Source organism: Cyanistes caeruleus, chromosome 3 (assembly GCF_971803275.1).
Source record: "Cyanistes caeruleus chromosome 3, bCyaCae1.hap1.1, whole genome shotgun sequence".
NCBI lineage: Eukaryota > Metazoa > Chordata > Aves > Passeriformes > Paridae > Cyanistes > Cyanistes caeruleus.
The window spans coordinates 60,000,354-60,024,080 of NC_141703.1; the positions used below are offsets into that span (position 1 = coordinate 60,000,354).

Here is a 23,727-nt window from a genome sequence, read left to right on the forward strand (position 1 = left end):
AAAAAAAAAGCAGCAGCTTTATTGTAGAAATCACTTTCAGATGAAGTTAAGATAACACCAATCTGGGCCCTCTCCATAGATTCAGAAAGATTCGTATCACCCACACCAAAACATCTAACCACAGCATCTCAGACAGGAGTCTTTAACCTCTGCATATGGAAAAGCTGGAAAAGGTGAAAAAGGTGAAGATTTCATAGAGTGATTTGTCCCCCCTTCAGCAATTTCTCCATCCCCTGAAGGAGATTTTTATCTCTTTTCAAAAGCTATGGCAGAAACCTACTGTCATCACAGGCCTTTCTTTGTCACTCCTGGTGTGCATCCAGTAACAGGGAGGCAGAACCATGTACTTCTTTGCTATAAAGAAACCACTGGGAAATTACTGCATTACCTTATTAAACACCACCAACAAAAAGGAATTAAATTTCAATCTCAGACTAGGTGGAAAAATTACTGTGAACTAGAGAAGCAACTTAGAACAGGCTCATTTTAGTTAGACCACATTAGAAAAGACGCCATCATATTCCTGAGTGGTTCTGCATACAGGCAACAGCCAAGACATTTACTGACAAGGATGAGATCTTCAGACATGTTTAAGACATTGAAGAGTTCCATCACATGAAAATTTCACCAAAGCCATTGAGTAGAAAACTGTTGCAAAAGGGACAAAATGAAAAATGTGTCAGACTGAAATGGAACAGCAGCACTTTGAACGAGGCAAAAGGGATTTAGAAGATGCAGAGCACGGGAAGAGAAGCTGGGGGGTTTTTTTTAGACATTGTGTTTATAAATGATAAGAAAAATAAGTATGGAAGTAGCATATTTGTTTCAATTTCCAAAAGTATTTGACAAGTTTCCATAGGAGAGATTAATAGCTAAGAGGCACAGGGCAAGAATAAAGAAATAAAGAAGTCTTCTGTGTATAAAATCTAGCTCAAATTGTTGCTTTGCCCTTAGAAGACGACTACGTCTTTTACACAAGGGATCCTTTCCTTACAGCCATAAATTGACCATTATCCTGTGGGTCTGGCTTTGGAGGACTACTTTAAAGATAATGCCACACATTTGTAATAGTATTGCTGTAGCTGTAATGGTCTAAGAGCAAAAACAGGACAAGACCTATGGGTCAGTATAGTCAGGAAAAAAAAAAGAGAAGTCCATGTTCAGGTCTAAAAAGCAGTGAACATCCAAGAGAAGTACATGTAGGCAGCACATCCTTTGAGTTTAATTAGATATGTTAAATCAGACAAAAAAGCTGTTTGGCACCTGTAAAATAAAGGGAATATTAAAAGCAAAGTGCTGACACTACAATTATTCTGTAAAGGAATAGATAGGTAAGCCTATGGCAGATAAAAAGATTAATAAAGGGGGGAAAATGATAGTGTACTGCAAAAACAACTCCTTTCTTTGAATTCACCTTTTTTATGTCTACTATAATTAAAATTTTAGTCCCCTGGTTGCCTCAGACAATCAGAAGGCTGGTGCATACTTTCCTAGCTACACAAGTTGGTCCAAGAAGCAATATAAGCTTTACCCACAAATCTTGGTTTGTGCAAAAGGCAGGCAGGGGTAGTACCTGCTCCTAGAAATGCACACCACTTGCTTCCTTGCTCTGTGAGCAAATCTATGTTGGAGGAGTCTGCTGTAAGCCTGCCCTTCTCTTCTCATCTTCTCACTCACAAAGGTTGGTTTGTTGTTGTCAGAGTCTCTGAGGTCAGAGCAGCACAGGCTGTGAGTGGAGCCTGTGCTTTAAATGAAGGGGTCAATTATATGTGATGGAAAGGACTTTTTTTGTTTGCTTTTTTCACAGGTTTTGTAATCTAAAAGACAGATGAAGCCTGGTCTTTTATGGTCAGATTCATTTTCCTTTATTTTACTAACACAAGGGGGAAAAAAATTACAACCTCTTATTCCTGCTGGCTCTGCAAAGCTCTGCAAATGGAAGAGGGAAACTGGGTCCTATTCTGGTCCATATTATTGATGGAGGGGCTCTCTGCACCTCACCCTGGGATCACTCTCTTCTCTGTGTTCATCTCTGAAATTCCAGGGGGAACAATCAAGGCTCCAACAACAATATTTACCCAGCAACATCTTACTAATGCCTTTTACTGATGCCAGAGCAAAAACCAGGTTTGTTACCCTTTAAATCTCAAAATGAGTTTGCAGAGCACAAAGAACTTGCAGACCTGTAAACTCTGTTTTTATGCAGCCATCAAGTATTGTGTACTTTCCTGATATTCTCAATCTATAACACAACTGTAAAAGAAAACTGACAGATTGTCATCTTTTGATCATAAAAACATGCTGAGGAATAAAAAAAGGTCTGCCAGAGGACATCTTTAGCTCACGCTTATTATATACATATGTGGATGAGGCATTGAACAGAGTATCTCAAGGCTATAGATGAAACAAATCTTGGAAGCACAACAAATAACAGGTCATGTTATCCAGCCTAGTGAGATGCAGCTCTCATGCAACACGGCCCACGGAGGTCAGATGCTATTCTGCATTGGAAACTGTGAAATAATTGAATGAGAATAAGGCAAACAACCTAGGAAATATCTGAACCCCCAAACGGTCTTTGAATTCTAGTAAGAGAACTCTGAAAAAGTGCCACTAGATCCATAACCTGATGCCTGTTAGCATTCGGAAGGGAGAACTACAGTACCCAGGAAGAGTGGCTAGAACACGCAGATGTGTGATAATGTTTCTGTTACATGATCCTTAGAATAATGGAATCCCTCTACTGGACTTGAGCAAGCTGAGACCTTCATGCCCATTAGTAGGCATCTGTAGCATTACAGAGATTACATTCAAATCTACGACACTGCTTTGTTGATGGAAAAACAGAGATCAGGGGAATGAGAAAGGGAGGTAGGAACACAACTGTCTGCTAAAAGAGCTGCTGCAGAAAAGCCCTCCACTGAGAACTCAGGGCCTCAAATCCCTTTATGAATAGTTGGAAGGATGGTTAGCTCTTGTGTCCCCAATGAGCTCAGTTGCTGAAGTAAAACACTGGAAGAGAGGCAGTTCCTAAGGGACCCCAAATGGTGTATATGAGTCATTAGCTATCATCTGTTTCCTTAGCATCGCACCTTTACATTTTGAAGGCATGCACACGTGTAGAGACACATGCCACCCCATCAGGTGGTGCTGAAGTTATAGGGAGGCAAGTGCTGGGATCCTTGATGGAGATCCATGTTTGCTTTGAAGGCCCTCTACCTGTAACTTCCAGCAATACATAATAGTCCCCTTACCTTCAACCTTTGTAATGATGGGTTACATGCAAGCCTGTTTCTGCAGAATTGCATGGTTAGAGAGTTTGTTTTATCTTAATTCCAGTTCAAGTTCCACTCAAACACCAACAAAAAAAACCAAACAGAAACACAGTCAGTTTTCTCTTTTGAAGGGAAAATACAGGACACATGTTCCAAACCACATTTAGATTTTTAAGTTCAGAATTAATACCCTGAATTTTAGCCAGAAATTATCTTAGTCTTGAGGTTGAAAGTCTTTAGTCTTGGGAGTCGACAAATCAGTCATGACAAGCCTGAGCCAGCTATGGTTTATTATAAAATCAAGCCTGATTATCTACTTGAGGTAATTAGACAGACCAGAACAAAAGGACACAAAGTTAAAAGGCAACATATGTAGGAAGAACTGGAAGAGAAATCTTACTTTACCAAGGCTGGTGAATAGCAAGAACAAACTTGTACTTGATTTTCTTTTTTCATATACTAAATTCTGGCTAATAACATAAAGGGACCTACAATATTTATAAAAAGCAGTTCATTAAAATCAGCTACTCAGCTTCTCAGCTGCAGATTCCTCCCATTCCCTGCTACATGCATACAGTCCTGAAATCCAGGCACAGCTTCTGAGCTCTCTCTGTCCACAACCCATGGCCTTTGCCTAAGTCCTAGAAGGTTACGAAAGTATTAAAAACACAATGAAGAAAGAAAAGGAAGCTGTGACATTTTTTTTACATTAAAGGACAGCAGCAGTGTGCTTGGGTTTAAGCACAATTAGTGTGAATTAAAAGACAACCAAATCTAGCCACTTTTTCTTGTCCTCTTGTTTTGGTGAATTTATTGCTATTTTAATGAATACTTAATTAATGGTACTGCTTATTATAGTAGATAAAATTTAGGATAATCTGCAATGTCACAAAAATGCTTCAATTAAGTGCACTTAATTAAAGTGCCAAAATTGTTACCAAAAGGTGCCAGAAAAGAAAGTTTCAGTGACTACTCTTGGAAAGGTCTAATGCAAGTCCAAGTATATATCAAGACCTGAAAGAGGAGATTTCCAACAGAAGTGTTAAATACATTTGACAGATGCAGCTCAAAAAGAGGCAAAACTTTAACACTGCAGTCAGCTATAATATTCCACATTTATTGCTACAGAAATGAACCACTTGAAATACAATTGTGTCAGAAAGAAGAAAAAGTGTTGGAGAAGCATACAACTTGCCCTCTCCCTTCAGTGCAGTCTGGACAAGTCTTTTCTGAAACACAGCTTGTGCTACTAGATCTTTACGAAAAAGGTGACATTAAGCACATCTGCACCTTCTCCCACAGTGCTTTCTTCTCTAAATGCTACCAAAGCTCTCTCTCTCCCCTTTCCCAAATCCTTCTCTAAATATCACAGCAGCATAGTCAAAGAGGAAGAGAAGGTAGGAATTGTCTGCCTGTTTCTAATGTGCACAATAGTTTTCCTGTTCTTCAGTGCCTGCCTCAGAATATCAGATAAAAAGAGTTAAAACTGCTTTTTCACTTAGCACCATATTACTGCTCTACCAAGATGCCTATAAAAAACCCTACATAATAGTCAGGAAGCTCCATAATCACTGCTACTTCTCATGCCAATCAGTATTATCCCATTGTTTCCATGCAGTCCCTTACCTACCTGGTTTATCTAAGTGAAAGAAAACAGACCATGTGCAATTTGGGCCAGGATTGACTCTTAAGGGTTCAGGCATTGTTTAGCTTACTAGAGCTCTGTATCTCTAAGCCCTTCCTGAATTGAAATAACAAATAATTACTAAATAATGTAGGCATTGTGGTCAGGAGGAGGAGATTACCTATAAAGGAAAATCTGCTAGAGCCAAGAAAATAATTTTTTTAGGAAAAGAAAAAATTGGGATAAGAAATGTGCAAAACCAGGAAAGACAGATAAAGCTGTTCTTGTTCATGAATAGACTTATTAAATTTCTGAAGCTACAGTAACAGAATATCTTTTATATTTGGGCAGAATATAATCTAAATCTATAATACAGCGTGTTAGAGCATATTGTATGTATTAAGCTTAATTATCTTTCACCTCCATGTCCACTAAGGGAACTACTCCAGTGGCCAGCTGCTTCCCATTACAGAGACATTACTCAGAGCTGCTGTCACGCACATCATCTGTCACCACCAGAGCACGGGAAGGTGTGGCAAATCCATTGTTGATCCGACCGAAGACAACATTAATGAAATATTCTGTTACAAACTCCCTCACATGCCCAGGGATTAGGCTAACTGAAACCAAACTTTCTTCTTCAGTGTGGACCATCAAAAGACATTTTTCCACACTGATCGGTTCTGCTCATATTTCACAGACCGACTCCTGCCTTGAACTGAATGTGCATCTTCATGCTCTTTGTGCTACCTAGTTCTCATGCTATGAGCAAAGGGCATTTGAAGCACAGGTGGCAGAAAAGAAAGAAAACCATGCTTATGTTCTTCTCCTCAAGCTGAAATATATAAATTAAGCTTCTCATGCTTCCTCTCCAGGGACCAAGCTCTAAGCATCAACCTAAACCATTCAGAAAAAAGAGCAAGCCTGACTAGGGAAGAACAAAGGATTTTATAGCCTTGATTTGGGGTTGCTGCCTTGGGATCCATTCATATTCAAGTCTACCCCTCCCAAGAAGTTTTGCTCGGGGACTGCCCCAGGCAGTGCCATCTGCACCCTCCTGAGAACCCTGCATGGACAGAGCTAACAGTCCTTTGGGACTGTGTGTCCATCCCCTGAGGACCACAGCCAGAACCTGCAACAGCTTTGGCCTAAGGGCTTCAGGTAGCATCACCTTCCCTTTGCCACCTAGACACCAGGACTATGCTCAGCAGCTCACCTTCCAGCAGCCTGCCATTAATGAGCCTTTTTCACCCCTGAATTTATGTATCCTGGTATTAATTCATCGCCTTTGATTAGTTAAAATGGTCTCTCTGCTTTTTTTATTGATTTCTTCCCAATACTCAATATGCAATAACTCAGTTTTTCCATCAGCAAACTGTATGTCACCCAGGCTACACTGGGCTCCCCATGCTGGCCAAGGAACCCGGGATCCTTGGAAGGGAAAGTGCTGCAGACAAAGCTATACTCAACAGAAGTAAACAGTCAGTAGCAAATGGTTCCCAACAGGCTCTTGGCTTACTTTATACAGTGGGATGCTCATAATTACTCATGGGCTTTCTGGTCTAGAATAAACAAACACATGGAAAATAATAGGAATGGAGGCTTTCCAAAGCAAGATAAAAGATGGGGAAAACTTCTGCAAAAATAAAATATTTCCTTATATTACTTTATTCTAACATCAAATAAGAACATGCCAAACAGATTGTGGGCGGTATAATTAACAACAGCCAGGAATTAAAAAAAAAAAAAAAAGCCTAAAACAAAATGCCAAAACATCCAAACAAAATGGCTTGCATCATAAATTTACTCCAGTATTTTGAGACCATTAAAAAGAGTATGCCAAATAGTAATCAGTTTGTTTTCCTAAACTGTTAACTGGCTTGGATAGAAGTATAGCAGCAGAAAGGGAGATATTCCTAAAAAAACCTCCACTCCACATTCAACACAAGCTTTGCAGTTAGCACTTCCCTTTATGTGGCCCTACTCACCTCTGAATCTTGTTTACTTGGGACATTCAGCCCTTCATACCATGTTAAAAAGTACTATTTATCTTCAAGCACCAAGCAGATTTTAATCATTATCTTCATCCCTGGCCTCAATTAAGGTCTAATATAGAGGAGGTACTTGAATGACCTAAGAGGCACACTTAACCCTGATAGCGTGTCAAAAGGCACTCGAGAGTTTCTGCCACATTTCCTCTGGCTGTCAAATCTTTCTCTCCTTTTTCTGTTGTAAACTGGCTGTGTTTGTTCCTAGCACTTTAATGTCCCCTGGAGTGAAGTCTCCTTGAGTAACACTCACATGATAGAAAGTGTGATTAACTCTGCAGGCGCTTTTCAGGTCAATGAAAAAACCTACTTGTTACACTAGTATATAATACTTTAGAGATGTTCCCAGTGGCTCTACACACTGGGATTCCCACAGTACCTATTTTCTCTCATCCTTGCTGTTCTCCTGTGTCTTGGTAATAAAAATACGTAGTTTGATCTGGGTATACGTGCAACACTAATCCTTTAGAGTATGTTTCATACAACTGCAATTATTCTGATGGGTCATTCAGATAATTTGAATGGTTTTTCTTTTCCTCTTGACTAAAATGTTTCTATAGTGAAGATGATAAGATAGAAAGGAATTAAAAAAAATTAAGAATTTTTTTTTTTTTTGAGCATACCTTACTACATTTCTTTTGCATCATAGGCAAACTTGTTAACAAAACACAATGCCAAAAACAGGTTGGGAAGCCATAAGAGATGAAAAGGTGCCGTCTGAAGATACCCTGTAACCTTGAGAGGATTGAAAAACCTATGGAAAAATGTGGATTTTATTAAGACTTTTGATATCTTTTTTTTTTACTGCCAGATGCCAAGCCAGTGCAGCATTCAGATAAGGGGTAAAGACACTGAACACTACTTTGCCATGGGGCTGCTGAACTCTTCAGCTCTTGTGGTCTGCAGCTTTCACAGGCAGAGGAACCTGAGCCTCAGCTTGTGGAGTGCCTCAAACAGCTGTCTGTTCACACCAAAGCTTACATCTGGAGAGTGCTAAAATTCAGTCACAAATTATAGATGCTCAAGCATTTTTTTTTCCTTGGAAAAGTGAATATCTTCAGCTTATGATGCAAGTGACTCACTTCAAAATTTTTGTGGATAGACTATAATGAGATGCAGGAGTTAAGTGTTAATTACAGAAAAGGAAGCTGTGTTTTGTTAGGCATTCTCTTGGATGATTCGAGTTACGGACTCATCAGCACATTGGATTAGTGGCTAAGCAATGGAGTGTAGAAAAAAGGAAGCTTTAATAGGTAACAGGGCAGCAGGGGTAGAATGAAATGAGACTGCCAGATGGCTAGTAGTGGCTCCAAGCCTTCAGTAATGGAGAGGCCACAGAAGAGGTGGCCACAAGAGAGTCGGCAGAATCCTCTGGCCAGCTGACTTCTTAAAATCTTCAGCACTGTACAGTCTTTCTTTGGGGAGCTGCTGAATATAACCAAATATATCTTGATTTTCTTCTTGATTTGATTTTTCTTCATTAATGTTACCCAAAATGGTACACAACCAGAACAGTGAGGAATATGTTTACAATTTAGTCAGCATATGATGACCTGCAGTGAACAATAATTAATAAAGCATGCCTGGAATCTGAATATAGTGATTGTCTTTACTTACAGTCTTCATTCTGAAGAAAAAGAGTCTGACTATTAAGACTCCAAACACTTGTAGGCCTCAAGCTAATAAAATTCTGTGGAAGATGTTTAACCTTGTGTCTTGAGATTTAGGAGTCTCTAGATCAAAGTTTCACAAATCTTTCTGTTACCAAAAAGTACATCTGGGGTTGCAGTTTCAGGATTTTAACTACTTACTGTAGCAGCTATTGCTTCTACAAGTGAAGTTTTCCTGAATTATGACTTGATTTGGATAGATAACTTCTAATTTGGGGAACCTCATTCTATTTATTAATGATCAAGAGGCAAGAGCATTGAAGAGAGCAGCACTTGAGTACTGATTTGCCTTGTGGATCTCTCCCAATGAAGTATCTGGCACCCAACACTGTCAAAAGCACAGTCCTGAGCGAGGTGACCTGATTGGAACTGACAGCTCCTATGTTCCACTGAAATCAGGTCAAAAGACAAGTGTGTGGGGAAAGCAGAGACAAATGGAAAAACAGAAAGGTTGATGTAAGTGCCTAATATTTCACAACCTCTAGTGTCTTAAAAATACATGCCTGAAGCCACAAAAATGGTGTTCCTTTCTATATCTTTTGGTAAGCAAGATGTTAGGCTTCGAATTTTCCTAGTCTCTGATTTCACTAGGATTTTGTACAAGTGGCCAAAGACTAACTTCAGGGGAAAAAAAAAATAAAAAAACTGTGTGTCACTGAAAATTTTAGTACTTTGAGGCTGAGGCATATTGGCCAGACTGCTATGGTGCAACATGCCTTAATAATTATTCTGTAAATAAGCAGAAAGCATCAGTTTTCAGACATACCCTTGACTTCCAGGCAGACCTGTAACTTCCATCTTGGATGTCTGCCCTTGTGGTTTGCTGTTTTACTCTGCAAGATCACAAATATGCATCACAGGGCATGAGCTTAACATAAAGGCTAAATGAATTACCACTTGAGTACCACTCTTCAGGTTCATTTGTACTGGGGAACTTTTTGACATATACCATTTTTGACTCACAAATGTTTAGGTCATCTGGAGGAAAGTGCCTCAAAATTGCCTCCTGTTTCTGAGAGCACTGCTTAATTAGTGAAAGGAGAACTGAACTGAACCAGAGAAGTAAATAATTTTCTCAGCAAGAGATCTTCCCTTAGAAAACAGGTGACCTGATGGCATTTGCTGAAATAAATGGAAGTGCGAGAACTCTAAATTCAGGAATGTCAAAATTGCCTTTAAAAAGTAGCAGTGCAAAGGCAAAATAAAACATTCTTGGTTAGCTTAGGTCACTGAGTATTTCTTATAGTCCTAAAATCTAAAAAAACAGCAGCCTTGAATGTACTTGAAAGATGTGCTTGAATCAGAGTTGCTGAGTGCAAAAAGAGGATTTAGTTCTCAAAAAGATGAACTACAAACTAACCTTCCCCTCTCACCTGACTATTTTTCTCAAAGTCTCAAAGCATAGAAAACAGCAATTTTAAGGCCTGAATCATTCAGAAGCAGTTTAACAGATTGCCTTCAACTTTTCCAGATCCTTTTTCCTCTGGACTAAAAGCAACCATGACAAAGTTCAGCTGAAAAGTTACATTTTTTTAAGAAATTATAACCCGCTGAAAGGGGAAATTTAGACTGAAAATACTTTTCAGCTGTAAGTATTCCACTTCAATCTTTAAGACTTTAACTAATGTATTATTAAACCACAGTTTACGGTATGAATTATGTATATATAATGTATAAATGCATATAGAAGTGTATATGTAATGCAGTAGCCAAATACCTGGAAAAAAAGTAAGCTTTCTGAATAAGTGTAAGCAAAATATATGTAAACACACCAGACATATTATATAACTATTAACAGGATACCATCTTTACAAATGAAAGGTACTGACATTTGCCCAGATCAAAAATCCAATTTTACAGCACTGGGAGATAAGGAATTAAATAAAGTTCAGATATCACCTAAACTGGTATTAAAAGGTTAGCAGTGCTTAAAATTGATTAGTTACCAAGATCAGACAGCCATGATCCCAGGCTGAGAGGAGAGTATTGGCCAGATGTTTTGGAAGCTTTAGTTGTCATTTTAGCAGACTCTTGAGCTAGACAAGAGCTTCACAGATTGCAAACTGGGGAGCAAAACTGTTACAAGGCAGACATCCCAGAGAAGTTAAGAACTGCTGGGAGATGAAAAGTCTTGAGAAGCCTCTAAAAGGACTTAGCAGTTCATATGGACTCTATACATTGAGAACAAAAATGCCCTGCACAGCAATCAGGAACTGGTCAGTTTGGGGAAGGAAAGTTCAGGAAAGCGTAAGTCCTTCAAGCACTGATAGACCAGAGGACTAAGAGATATGTCAGGATGCAAGTGAATACCATACTCCAAATTTCAGGCTATGGCAGGATATATAAAGATATCCAGTAAAAATCACAGTCTCTCCAAGATTAGTCTAAACTACTCACTGCTTTCCTAGCTATCAACAAGGCTGGGGACAAAAAAAAAAAACAAAAACAAAAACCACCATAACATAAAGTTTTAAAGATGGGCAAATAGCACTAGGACATGGTTGTGTCATTTTCATCACAGAGAAATGTAACAGATGACAGCAGAAAAAGCAGTTGTGACTGCTGACAAAGCTGACTTCATTACTAGGATTAATAGCAACAAAATGAAAAAGCCAGAAATAGCTAGGGACTAGTTAGATACTTGGGTGAATATAATGATGCAAACCCTCACTGAACACAGATACAGTAAATTTATTAGAACAAATAAATCTCTAAGTATTTCTATGGCAAACTGAAGTTTTGCTATTAGGGATGTGCCATAAAGAAAATGTACCAAAAACATATGAATCTTAAGGAAATATAATGAAGCATCAAAGCACCTATTTACCTTGAAAATACAAAGGAGTCTAAAACAAAGAAAAACAAAAAAAAGAAGAAAGAAAATAAGTTATTCTGCATCTATAGAGAAATCAGGCAGCACTTCAGTAATTAATATTTATTACTTATGGCACCTTTCATACATTGAAAATGCTGAACAAATATGAACTGACTTGTACAACATCTTTACAGTACGTGATACACATAATTATGGAAATTACAGCAGGGGGCTGTCAATGGTGTAAAATCCTGGAGATCTTCCCTTGTGGGGAAAAGCACTGCACCTGAGATGAGGCTGCTATGTAGGGACTGCACAGCACATCTGAAGACAAAATCTACACCAAAACTGAAAATACAGAATACAGCAAGATGAAAAGGCATGGCAAACTTCCACAGCATATGCAACTAAGATGCTTATAAATGAAAGCAGCAGAAGATGACTTTGACATGTGACTATTTTCAGGTTGGAGGTAATCACGTTCAAGTTGAGCACAACACCTGCAGGCAAATCCCCACCAGAAGATGGAAAAATTTGTTTCCCCATCAACACATAGAATCATTAAATGTTCTGGAAGGGACTCACAATGATCAAGTCCTGCTCCTAACTCCACATGGTACAAATTATAGCATGTATCCAAGAGTGTTGTCCAAACACTTGAACAACAGGCCATGACCACATCCCTGAGTAGCTTGTTCCAGTGCTTGACCACCCTCACAGAGAAGAACTTCCTCCTAATAACAAATCTGAACATCCCCTGATGCAGCTTGAAGCCATTCCCTCACATCCTATCACTGGACACAGAGAGAAGAGATCAGCATCACCCTCTCCACACACCTTCATCAGGATGTTTTAGACAGCTACTCCTCAGCTTCCTCTTGTCTAAGCTGAACAAACCTAGTACCCACAGCTGCTCCTCAGAAGTCCTCTAGTCCCTTTCATCATCTTTGTTACCTTCCTTTGGACACACTCATCACTCATATTGTTCATATGACTCTTACCACACACAGCTCTCATGGTGAGGCAGCACCAAAGCTGAGTAAAGTGGGATAAACACTTCTTTTGAGTGGTTAGTTACATTGTGCCTAATGCAACCCAGGCTGGCCCTTTTGGCCACCAGGACACACTATTGACTGATACTGAGCTTCTCCATCAACAAAGCTCTCCAGATTCTTTCTGCAGGGCTGCATTCCAGCCTCTTCTCTCCCAGTCCACTCCTACATCCAGGATAACATAGTCCCAGGTGCAGAATCTGGCATTTGTCCTGATTAAACATCACACAGTTGGTGATTGGCCAGCCCTGTAATCTGTCCAGGCTCCCTATAAGGCCAGTCTGCCCTCCAGAGAATCAACAGCTTCTCTTTTATTTAGTATCATCAGAAAACTTAGTGTGGATTCAGCTTCTGCATCCAGGTTGTTGACAGAAGCATTGAAGAGAATTGGATCCCAAGGAGTGGATGGCTTTGCTTGTTTCTTTTAATCAGGAGCATGGGGTTAAAGCCAGAGATCACCAATCAGTTCACAGCCTCCACCAGCTCAACTCTCTGCTTGAGACTGATTCGTTATAAATCAGCTTTCTTGCAGCTTAGTGTACCAGCCTGTAAAACAGGTAATTCAGAGCCAGACCGTCAGCTGTGAACTGGCACAGCTCCACTCAGTTCCCAGTGTCAGGAGGGAGCAGATTTGGCCAAAATTAAGCATCAGGCATCCCTGGTGAGCAAGCAGAGTGATTTACATGATGACCTGGCTCACTGCATCCACATCTATGTGGAAAGGCGCAGGCATGACAGGATGCTGCTCTGATACAGATATTACACAGCTCTTCTTGAGATGAAGTGGCAGTGCAGATTCCAGAGGGAACCTGTCATATGCCTAGCATGTGGCTTGTGTCTACAGGGCACCCACCCATATATAAATAATGCTTCTCTACATCACAGGAGCAAAGAAGTTTTAATGTTTCCAGCTAATCGGGCCTCTACTGTTGACAACAAAGTCTGCTATGTCCAATCTTATCTGTAAAATACTGCTGGTTTCGAAATACTGTGTTTTGTGGGTGTTACAATAAGTGTTCCCTTGCAACACTCTCCCAAACTATGATTGGGAAGTAAATGACAAAGTCTAACAAGAACAATCCTTTGACATTCAATTTTATGGAACCAGTCAGAAAGTAAATAAGCACACACCTGACAGGACAGCTTCATTTCACTAATACCAACTGAGCACATGAACTGGACAGGCTTCATGATTTTCTGCCCAATTAACACAACTCCAAAATCTCCAGTCAAGAGTTCTCAGCCCAGGGTATTCCTTGGCAGAACCTCAAGACATCCTGCTTGAACAGAGAAACAAAAACAAATGTTCCTCTTACATGACTTGCCTCCTAGTCTTGACCCAGCATAAAGATTGATGGTTTAGCTGTACAATACCCCTGAGAGTTTTAGTTTTTCACAAGGTTAATATATAATATGGATTACATACCTACTACAAGAAGAGACCAATACACAGTATGCAATATTAATCATAGGTGATGTTTTCAGAACATAAAAATATAATATCCTCAGAAAACATTCCATATATTTTTTTCAAAGGACACAAAGAATTCATGACTGGTGCAAGTGATGTTTTTTAAAAAAAGAAAAATCTTACCTGTCACAAGCTGTTGTCCTGCTAGTCCTACTGGAACCATCCCCAGATTATTCATAGCTGTAGCCCAAGCCGTGGGATCAGTGACTGACATGTTAAGCTGTGTGGTATCTATAGCTATACTTCCCAAACCATCAGCTGCTGCAAGAAAGTAAACATGCTGTAAGCAGAAAAGCCAATGCACCACAATTTTTAACCAAAATTTTCAGTAACAATGAGTTTCTCACCGCTTATTTTGGGTCTGTTTTATTTCTTAATTATGATTCACCTTTTGATCATTGGTAACAGTTCTTGGTATTGTATAAAGAAATTGTAAACATTCAACAGATGTAAAATGGTACAAGATGAAGAGAAAATTATTTCACCATGAGGACAGTCAAGAAGTAGAACGGGCTGTGCAGTCACCATCCCTGGCACCTTTCAAGACTCAACTTGATAAAGCCTTGAACAGCTGGTCTGACCCTATCTCTGACCCTGCTTTAAACAGGAGGTTGGATTGGAGACCTTCTGAGGTCTCTTCCAACATGAATAAATTGCCTTGCAACACTCTGATAGACCTTAATGATACATAAATAGTTGTGGAACTTGCCTGACACCTGTGAGAACCAAACACAGCCGAAGGAAAAATCATTTTTCCATAAGGGGTAATTTTTATTTTGAAAAACTTTAAGAATACATTATCCCCTAACCAAAAATAGATCCAAAAAAATCTATTCACTATAGCAAATACCAAATTTTCTAAAACCAAAATAGAAATATCATTAATACGGTGAAAATAGACTGAGCCCATGTATGGATCTTCCTTTGATCGGGAAGAGTGGGTCGGGTAGTTAAGGGATGGCACCTTTCTGATACTGAAACACCAGACACAAGATGTAATCACAGATTTTTGCTTCTCCCCTCCCCAGTCACACCTGAAATCAACTCTTTCCAGTTATTTTCTTATGGCCTTTGCAGACCTGAGATATTTACCGGCAGCCATTGCTTTTCCCTGGATCCTTTTTCTTCTGTTAGACTTCTTCAGACAGGAATAATTAGCTACTGTATTAGCAGCATCTTGAGATGGGATATCACCAAGCACAGGGCCCACACACAGCTCATTAGGCTCTGAAAGAGAAAAGATGGAAATGAAGTCCAAGTGCCAGAGCTGGAACACAACAACGTTTGGGAGGCACTGGAAGCTCCTGCCCTCTCCCTCCGGATCACCAGCCCCAGCTGAAATGTGCACACATTTCACAGCCCCCATAGAGGCATTCCAGCAACCACTCGTCCTTGCCTGCTGAACAAACAGGACCACGTATGAACCTGTCAGGCCGCTGAAAAGCCCTTCACAAATTAGGTCTTATCAGCAGCCACACAGCCTCCTCGGCATGAAGGCATCAGCTGAAGGAACATATTAAGGGATGAAAACGATTATTTTTTTTTTAAACTGTTAACAATTAACTGATGTTGCAAGTTTCAAGGAAATAGTTGTCTGTACTGAGATGGAAAGAGGAAAGAAAATATTATGCAATGACTTAGGGAATGGAGCCTGCAGACATGTGGCAAAGAAAACCTAACAAAGCTGAGGATGATGCCTGCTCCTTAACTAACACTGCACCCTTGACTCACAGAGGTTAGTTAGCTCAAAGCAAAAGTGCAGTATCTGCTTCTATCTAAGACACATTGCTCATCAGGTGTCTGTCAGGCCATGAATGTTTCATAAGGCCAACTTCTTGCTGTTAGTGTTGTTATTTGGGAGGATACGTTAGCACGTCGCTCATAGGAAAGGAGGCTGAACAGGTGACAGGTAAGAGGTGTAAGTAAAGTCTGTGAGCTCCCGGCATTTCCAGCAGGGACAGAAAACACTGGGCTGAGGATGATCACATACACAAGCCCGTTACTCTTAGTGCACCAGGTACATGGGACTGTGGGTGAAGAAGGGCCATGTTAATTTGTTTTTGGCTGTCCAGTAGCTTAAGCGGTCTGATCCAGGGTGTTGGGTACCAGGGGCCAGCAATTGACCAGAAGATTACAAGTGTTCAGGGAGGTCATTAGCACCGAGCAAGTGAATTTCAGTGACTTGTTCAGCCCTAAAATAGCTGTGCTGACTTTAAAAAACTGCTTGAAGGACCATAATTAAGAGGTTTCCAACATGCAGACCCTAAGGATTCCTCTATAGAAAAGACACAATTAACATAATTACACTATATTTTAGCTTGGTACCTCCCACACCTTTTTTTTTCTTTTTTTGCATAAAGTACAAGTCAGAAAGTTTTAAGTTCCATTACACTGTACACATCATTTCATAGGAACATGACCAAATCAATGGCTGTAAAAGTAAAGAAAGAGTCAGGCTGAGACGGTGGTCTATGTTTTTTTGTATGTTGTAATTTACAAATAACCAGTATACTAGGCTAAAAAGCATTTTGTTCAAATCTACAGTGGGTCTACTTAAAAGTCAATATTTATCAACCCTTAATATTTGAATTTGCAATTCCAATTCTTATTTGATCTCCACTACTCATTATACATAACATAAAATATTTCATCATAAAATTAGCTTTAAAAAAACATCTATAAACACCAAACAAACATTGAATGGAAGTCCTCTGCAGGGAATGTGACTAACATAAGGCAAGGCAGCCAAGATTTATGTCAAGTTTTTAAAAACTGGGTGTCTCCTGTTCAGCTCTTAAAACTTGTACTTAGCCCTTTCCACTGAGGCTATAAACTTCTGACCACAAACATCTATTTTGAGGTTAGGGCTGGCTGAATTATTCCTTGTCAGTAAGTTATTTCTCAAGCAGTGCAGCCCTCCTTGCTCTTTATGAACACAGCCAAATCAATCCCGATTTACAAATATATGCTGAATAGCCCAGACGAGAGTGGTTCACCTCTTCCCCTGACCAGCAGCCTTGTTGCCTTGATGAAGGAAGGAGCATTTAAAACACAATGGTGATGAAATGCCTCTTCATAGCTTGCTGTGTGCTACTAGCTTGTCCCCATAATGCATCACCAAAGCTAATGGGGAGGAAGGAGGTACTGCCCCATGGTTTTGGGGCATCTCAGATAGGTGTGATTTGCTGGGATAAGAGGAAGAAAAAGGGGTGTTGGACTCTCTCTGCCATCCCCCTCACCCACATTTTACTGTTAGGTGAAGTGTGTACCAGGTGACAGCTCTGCTGCTGAACGCTACAGACTTCTGCCCAAGCCCACACTGCAGCTGCACCAGTTCTGCCAGAAGTGCAGGATCAGGCACTGGGCTAGGAAAACACACCTCAGTCTACTGGGAGTGACTTTCTGGTGTTTGCCTTCTGACATGTTGTTCACATATTTCAAATTCTGGAATACTTTCATGAATTATCTATAAGCATTTGTTAAATTCCTTGCAGAGGAAGAAGAATATAACACCATGAATATGAATGAAAGCAGAATCAGTAGGTTAAACGGGTGAAACTCATGGTGTACTATGAGGTCTGCCCAATATGCCAAGGAAGTCTTTGCTCAAAACATTCTCTCATAGCCCACCCTGGCTCTGGGCAGCTTTGCTTTCTCTCTGACCATCAGGTCTACTGTTTCATCAAAAGTACCTGGATGCAGTGCAGGGCGAACCAGGGGAAAACCCATAAAAGAGAACGTGAGGAGCCTAAAGTGGAACTAGTTCTATCTAACCAAGAACTGCTGCAGGCTATTTTGTCAGTGGAAGAGAGCTGAATAACAAGCATAAATGAACCTATGAACACTGAATAATTTGCAGTAAGCTGTAGGCAGAACTAATGCTCCATACTGAAGGACACAGATTGCAGAAACTAGCTCTTTTAAAAAGAAAAGTACTAATTGTGAACATCCCTTCTAGTGACAACTCAGCGGCTACATTAACACAGAGCAGCATAATATGGCTAAAATAGTCTCACAGGCATTTCATACCCGATTTAGACTCAAACATTAGCTTTTGTTTAAAAACTTCTGAAAATTTGTACAGAGAAGGTTTCAGTAATGTTTAAAATAAAGTCAGCTTTTGGCAAATTTCAGCATTTCTTTGTGTAGCTCAGACACTGCACTGTTATACCCTTCATGACACTGGAAACAAAACAAGCAAGGAAAACAAACATACCCACTGTCTAAGTCATAAAAAACAAGATCATAAGTTTGATGAGAAATACATCCACTAGGAAAGATTCTTGCTTTCTGAATAATAAATTCAATCACTGTTGCTGGTTAAACAGGCAAGAAAGCATAAGCTTATGCAGGGATCTTGTGTAACCTGAGCAGACATTAACCAACACCATTTCACTGACATCACACCTTTAGAGAGCATTCCTGATTTACAATTCACTAATACTCCTCAGGGCATTAATGACCTGAAGATATATGGAAAAGAAATCTGTTTTTATAAACACTTGTGCATGGGAGTAGTTCTACTCCAGGGGAGTAACTTCAGAAGCAAATAAAGCCATAATCCTGATTTACAGGAGAAAATGTATAAAATATTCTAGGGCCTGCTATTCCTTGATGTTTGGGAGAGGGAGACATTAATAAACACTTCCTGATTTGAGAACTTCTGATTAAAAAAATTTTGATGCCAAACATTTTGTAAAGAGACTTCATGTTATACATTTTTGGTGGTCTCTCTTTTTGCAGACACTATGCAGGTACCAGCCCTTGGATGGTGAATTGCAAGAGACATTTAGATTTCCCTCAGACAGGTTGTCAGGAAGATAAAGCACCCTCAAGTCCATACCAATGAGCACTTCTCAGTCATAGCAGTCATAGCAGATTGTACTTAGTGCACATATTTTATACCAGGCAATTAAATGCAGTTACCCAAATGAATACAGAAGTCAGTTATACATTGTGCATCAATTATCACAGGCAATGAATGCCATGAGACAAAGAAATTAACGCAACATAAAACTAATTCAATAACAGCAGATTGTGAAGTTAAAATCCTACCCTTTAGATATCCATAACACCACAATGAGTTACGACACAGAGCAAAGCTGATTAAATGCACCACTGTAATGAGGCTCTGTGGAGTGCCCGGGTCAGCAGCCAGCCCTGGGATGCAAGGAGGAGCTTCTCTGCCCAACTCTGACACTGACCTTCTGAGTGACCTTCAGTCATCTCAGCTCCTTGTCTAATTTTTCTGACCACTAAATCCTTCAAGGAAAAGACTGATGGCATCAACCTTTTGAAACCTGGGCATACAAGTCACAAAGTCATTAAATGCTATTAGGGCTCTTGAGGAAACACAGATGGAAAGGAGCCATGTGGAATCTTGTGAACTGTTACATCTAGGTGAGTTTTCCAGTTCTTAAAAGAATGGCAATTTCAAAGTGTTTGTTACTATTCACTGTGATTCATAGGACAGTGGTCATTAGGTTAGTCACACTCCACCTGACCTGCCAAAGTACAGGTCATTTATCAGGCTACCTCTATCTGTCTTCTAAAATATATCAAGTGTTTTGTACTGGTTCTTCCCAGTGTTTTTGTTTCTCCAGCTGCATACAGGACTCCCAGTGAAGAAGGGAGAAACAGAAAGAAAAGCTAGACAAGGATATGCTGCAAGTCACTATTCATTTCTTTCTGCCCATCTCACGATGAAGAAGAAAGATGGGAGTAGCAACAATGAAAATGATATTTTTGTGCCATAGCCATCGTATGTGAGCTACATGAAAAAAATGGCATCTCCAAAGTGATTCCAAGGATGGCTTTTAAAAATATTTTGATAGTACTGCATATGCAGTGTTACAAGAAGAGACATTGTTTTGCATGGTTAATGGCAACACCAAGAAACTTCACCTAAATTCGGAAATTCAAAACAAATTGAAGGAAAACACATTTCTTGCAACAATGTGCAAAAAGACATTTACTACAGCAAGTGAAAAATTGCATCAGGTACCAAAGCTTTTTTTGGAACAAAATCTGTTTTTCTGGAAGGGGATTCTAACTCATGCATCTACTGTATGCTTCATCTCCCTCCTCTACTGCAAAGACCAGTTGGTTTCCAGCATCTCCAGAGTCACTCTGTTTACATGGATTTTTTTGCCACATCTCCTTCTTACAGGATGTCTTTGAAAGCAAAGATTAATTCTGCAGGAACTAGCACTTTTCTTAAGAAAACAGCTTCATTAGGCACAGGCTAGGGAGGGTACGCTCCCTTAGAGCCTAAATAAGAGCTCCGGTTTTGTGTTCACTTACATAATCTTCCCAATTTTTTGTCTTATGAATTATTTGAAACACCTTTGATCATTCTGTATTATGCCATTAAAAAAGCTACATTGTCATCTCATAAACTTATAAAATATGTGCTGGTGCATTAAGACCTTTAATTTTTAACTATGTGTACCGAATATGTAGGTTTTCCATGATTGCAAGGGATCCTTTCCACCAATTTTCACTGAAAAAACTGTTAATGAGTAAATCATGTCCATACTGATAGGACTAAGACAACTTAGAGAAAAAGCACAATATATTTACAGTTTCCCTCTATATTCAACAAAAAGAATTCTAAAAAAACATATTTTCTGGAAGAACTGCTCATTTGAGATGCCGCATTACTTAAATCCGCTGTCCCAGCACTTCTTGAAGATAACACATGGTACACACAAAGGCCAGACTTCCCTTGGAAAGCAGAACGCTGCAAGATTTCAACAGAGAAAGAAAAATAAAACAAAGGTCTCCAAGATAAACAGGTATTCTCTGGTGATGTTCCTTGAAAGGTCACTCAGTAATATTTCATGGTAAATCCCAGACTTCACTGGAATCTCAGAGCAAAGCCTTAACAGGTTACAAATGTGCTTTTTGTTTTGCATGTATTTTAGCAGCTGCAGTCTGATTATGCTGAAGTCTATAAATAACAGAATCTGGAGACACATTAAGCAAAGCATTATAGAAGTCCAGCTTACTTACTGAAAAAGCGTATGCAGTTCCAAAATCGTCTGGAACAGGGAGAAAAAAAGCCATGTTGCTGGCTAGTAATGCAGCACAGCCTTGATAAAAACAGGTCTGATTATTCCTTGAGCACAAAACACTGTTGTGAATTGATGATTGCATCTCTGTTTTTCAGCCTGCCAAGATGGCTTGCAATTGTGACTCACTTGCTTCCCATTTAAAAGAACAGTGACTTACTGACTAAATTAGGACAATCCTTTCTTTAAATGCGGCATTTTAACTTCATTTGTATTTAACAACAACAAAATATTCTGAAATGTTTTAATTATTTACAGCAGTATTTTAATAGCAAGCCTTTTATCACACTACTTTCTACTAAAGGCCAGTGATTATTTTAGAAACATGACATCCCACACCACTGCATTTCAGACAAAAGGGGAAGCATCCGAAGAAAATTTTGAACAAAGACACTTCAGCAACTTCATTGAAAGGCTGAATACTGAAATGAGAGGTGCTGGAATGCCTTCTTGATGCCATAAAGTACCTAGGGCAGTCATATGGGCTCTCGTGCTATTTCTTGTCTTTTTGGGCTTGAGAGAATTCCTATGTAAATGCACCACACCTATCAAACATATTCTCTCACTCACTGTACCGTACACAGTGTTCTTGCTTTATGTTTACTAAACCTACATCAAGTAGCTAAAATACAAGGGGTTGTTTGGTTGAGTGTTTTTAAAGAAAAACTAAGACAAAAGGGGGAAAAAAAAGAGACCAAAGCAAGTTGGGACACACTTCCAGAAGAGTATTTTAGCTTCTTGGCTAACCTGAAGTGAAATCATTCCCATGTCACCTACTGAAAAAATGAACAGCTTGACAGGCAAGCCCTGTCTGTGGCAGAGCCCCAGCGACTGTATCATACAGACCATCAGAGGCAGGGGTGCCTTGCTGTTGAATTTCCAAATGAACACAGACTGCTGTCTCCTAGTCCCAGAAGATCAGGATACAGCTGAGTTTCACATGGTAACATTATGTATAGAAAGTCTATTTTAAGTAACTTTTTAGAAATTTCTAAAATGCATTCATTACCATTTTTCTTCTCCCTCAAAGTCTGTATAATTGAACTCCTGGAGTTAAGGCAGCCTGTCTTTTCAGGCAGACATTCATCAGGGGAAAAAACCCCAGACCTGTCAGTTAAGCAATTTTCTTATTTTTAAAATACACTTTTATTATGGGGTCAGATTATGGCAACAGGTGTCATCTAAATGTCCGTGGCTAAGCGCGAGGGTGATCTGCAGAGCACTTTTTGCAGTGTATTAAAAATCTAAAGTCATATTGATTAAAATTTTATACAATACCATCACATATTCTCTCAGTGAGGGGTGTTCAGTGGAAGTCTGTTTTGTTTGTTTTAATTCAAGGTTTCTGGTGATAAATTTTGCTTAAGAGAAAAACCCACTATCTCTTCTATCAGGTTACATCTGTCCTCACTCTGAAAGCTGCCATCCCCTTTTAGCACATCACACTCAGGATATTTTCTCCAGCTACAAGCTCTAAATTGCCAGTGTGCTCCCTGGGCTCATTTATCTTGCAATCCTCCCATCCCTCTTAGTACACCTCCTGTTCTCCATTTACCTCATAATACTTTTTCTTGCTTTTCTTTGTGTTATTTTTTCCATCCATTGACTCCACACTCCTCCTACAATGTAGGCACATTTCTTGCCTTAATCTGCCATAGGCCATTCTCTCACTCAGAGATCTCTTCACAGCCAAGGTGTTACTGTTTGTTACACTGTACTGTTGTATTAGGGAAGGGAGGGATTCACCTCACCCAAATTCTGCCAATGCAGATATTTATGCTTGAGCTTTCTTGCTGTTGTTGTTGCCAATGGGGTGAACCAGATATTTTGCCAGCCTGTTTCTGACACCTACCTTGCCAGGCAGCGAAGCTCACCTTGGAGGTACACATCTCACTCCCTGGCTGGAAGTCTACACTGCAGTTTTGGATATGAACATCTGTTTTGTCAGACACCCACGGGATGAGATGAGCTGGGCTGAGCAAACTGTGCCTTGGGAGCTCAATTGTCACTCTGCTACCTGCATGCCATATGAATCCTAGCAAGACACTCGGTCCTGAGGGACTTGGCTCCCACTCCTGTCCTTTGCCTGATAACTCTGGCACACTGAGCTGCAGGAGAACAGAAAGCACGACTCAGTTTGCAATAGCTCATGAGAATGTCCCCAAATATAGATACATACAAATTAGAGAGAGAGAGATGGTTGTCTTTCTGATTATTTTTCTGCCCATCCCTAGTGAATATGCAAACATATAATTATTAGTGTTTGACAGCAGGAGCTGCCCACTCTAACACAGTTCCAACAACTGTGATGCCCTATATCTGCCTTTTCTCTGGAGAGAAAATACATCCTGGACCTTTTCTTCCTACTTCCAAATGATGAATCCCATCTCCTCATCCCCATTTCCTTACCAGACACTTAACTTTCTTGCTCCTTTTAACTCCCATTTTAAAGATCAGGGTAAATCACACACCTCTTGGCTACCACAGTCCCCTGTTTCTGCCCATCAGCCTTGCCAAGGCTGCTCCTGGCTCTCTTCATCATTCTTGCTGTATTTGGGGACAGCATCTGTTTTTGAACCAGAAGTGAGGACAGGGAGCTCCCCTCTGTCTTTTCTGATTTACAAGGTAGTTTGCCCTAGATAAATGAGGGAAGCAATGAATATTTTCCATCTCCCATAGGACGAGGCAGAACTTCCAGG

The 23,727-nt window shown here is 39.8% G+C and overlaps 1 protein-coding gene across 16 annotated transcripts in view; it reads right to left on the minus strand.

The window, feature by feature from the left end:
- The window catches only part of ENOX1 (ecto-NOX disulfide-thiol exchanger 1), a 352,618-nt gene that overhangs the window by 115,596 nt on the left and 213,295 nt on the right, over nt 1–23,727 (minus strand). For 10 of the 16 annotated variants that reach the window (XM_086881222.1, XM_086881220.1, XM_086881231.1 and 7 more), the window contains 2 exons: nt 15,048–15,182; nt 14,079–14,216 (listed from right to left, as the gene is read on the minus strand). In XM_086881222.1, coding sequence (XP_086737348.1) covers nt 14,079–14,216; nt 15,048–15,057 — 148 coding nt within the window. In that variant the 5' untranslated portion in view covers nt 15,058–15,182. Of the gene's footprint in view, nt 1–14,078; nt 14,217–15,034; nt 15,183–20,969; nt 20,989–23,727 lie in introns of those variants that run through there. The other 6 variants (XM_086881228.1, XM_086881232.1, XM_023936145.2 and 3 more) reach the window with 3 other exon arrangements.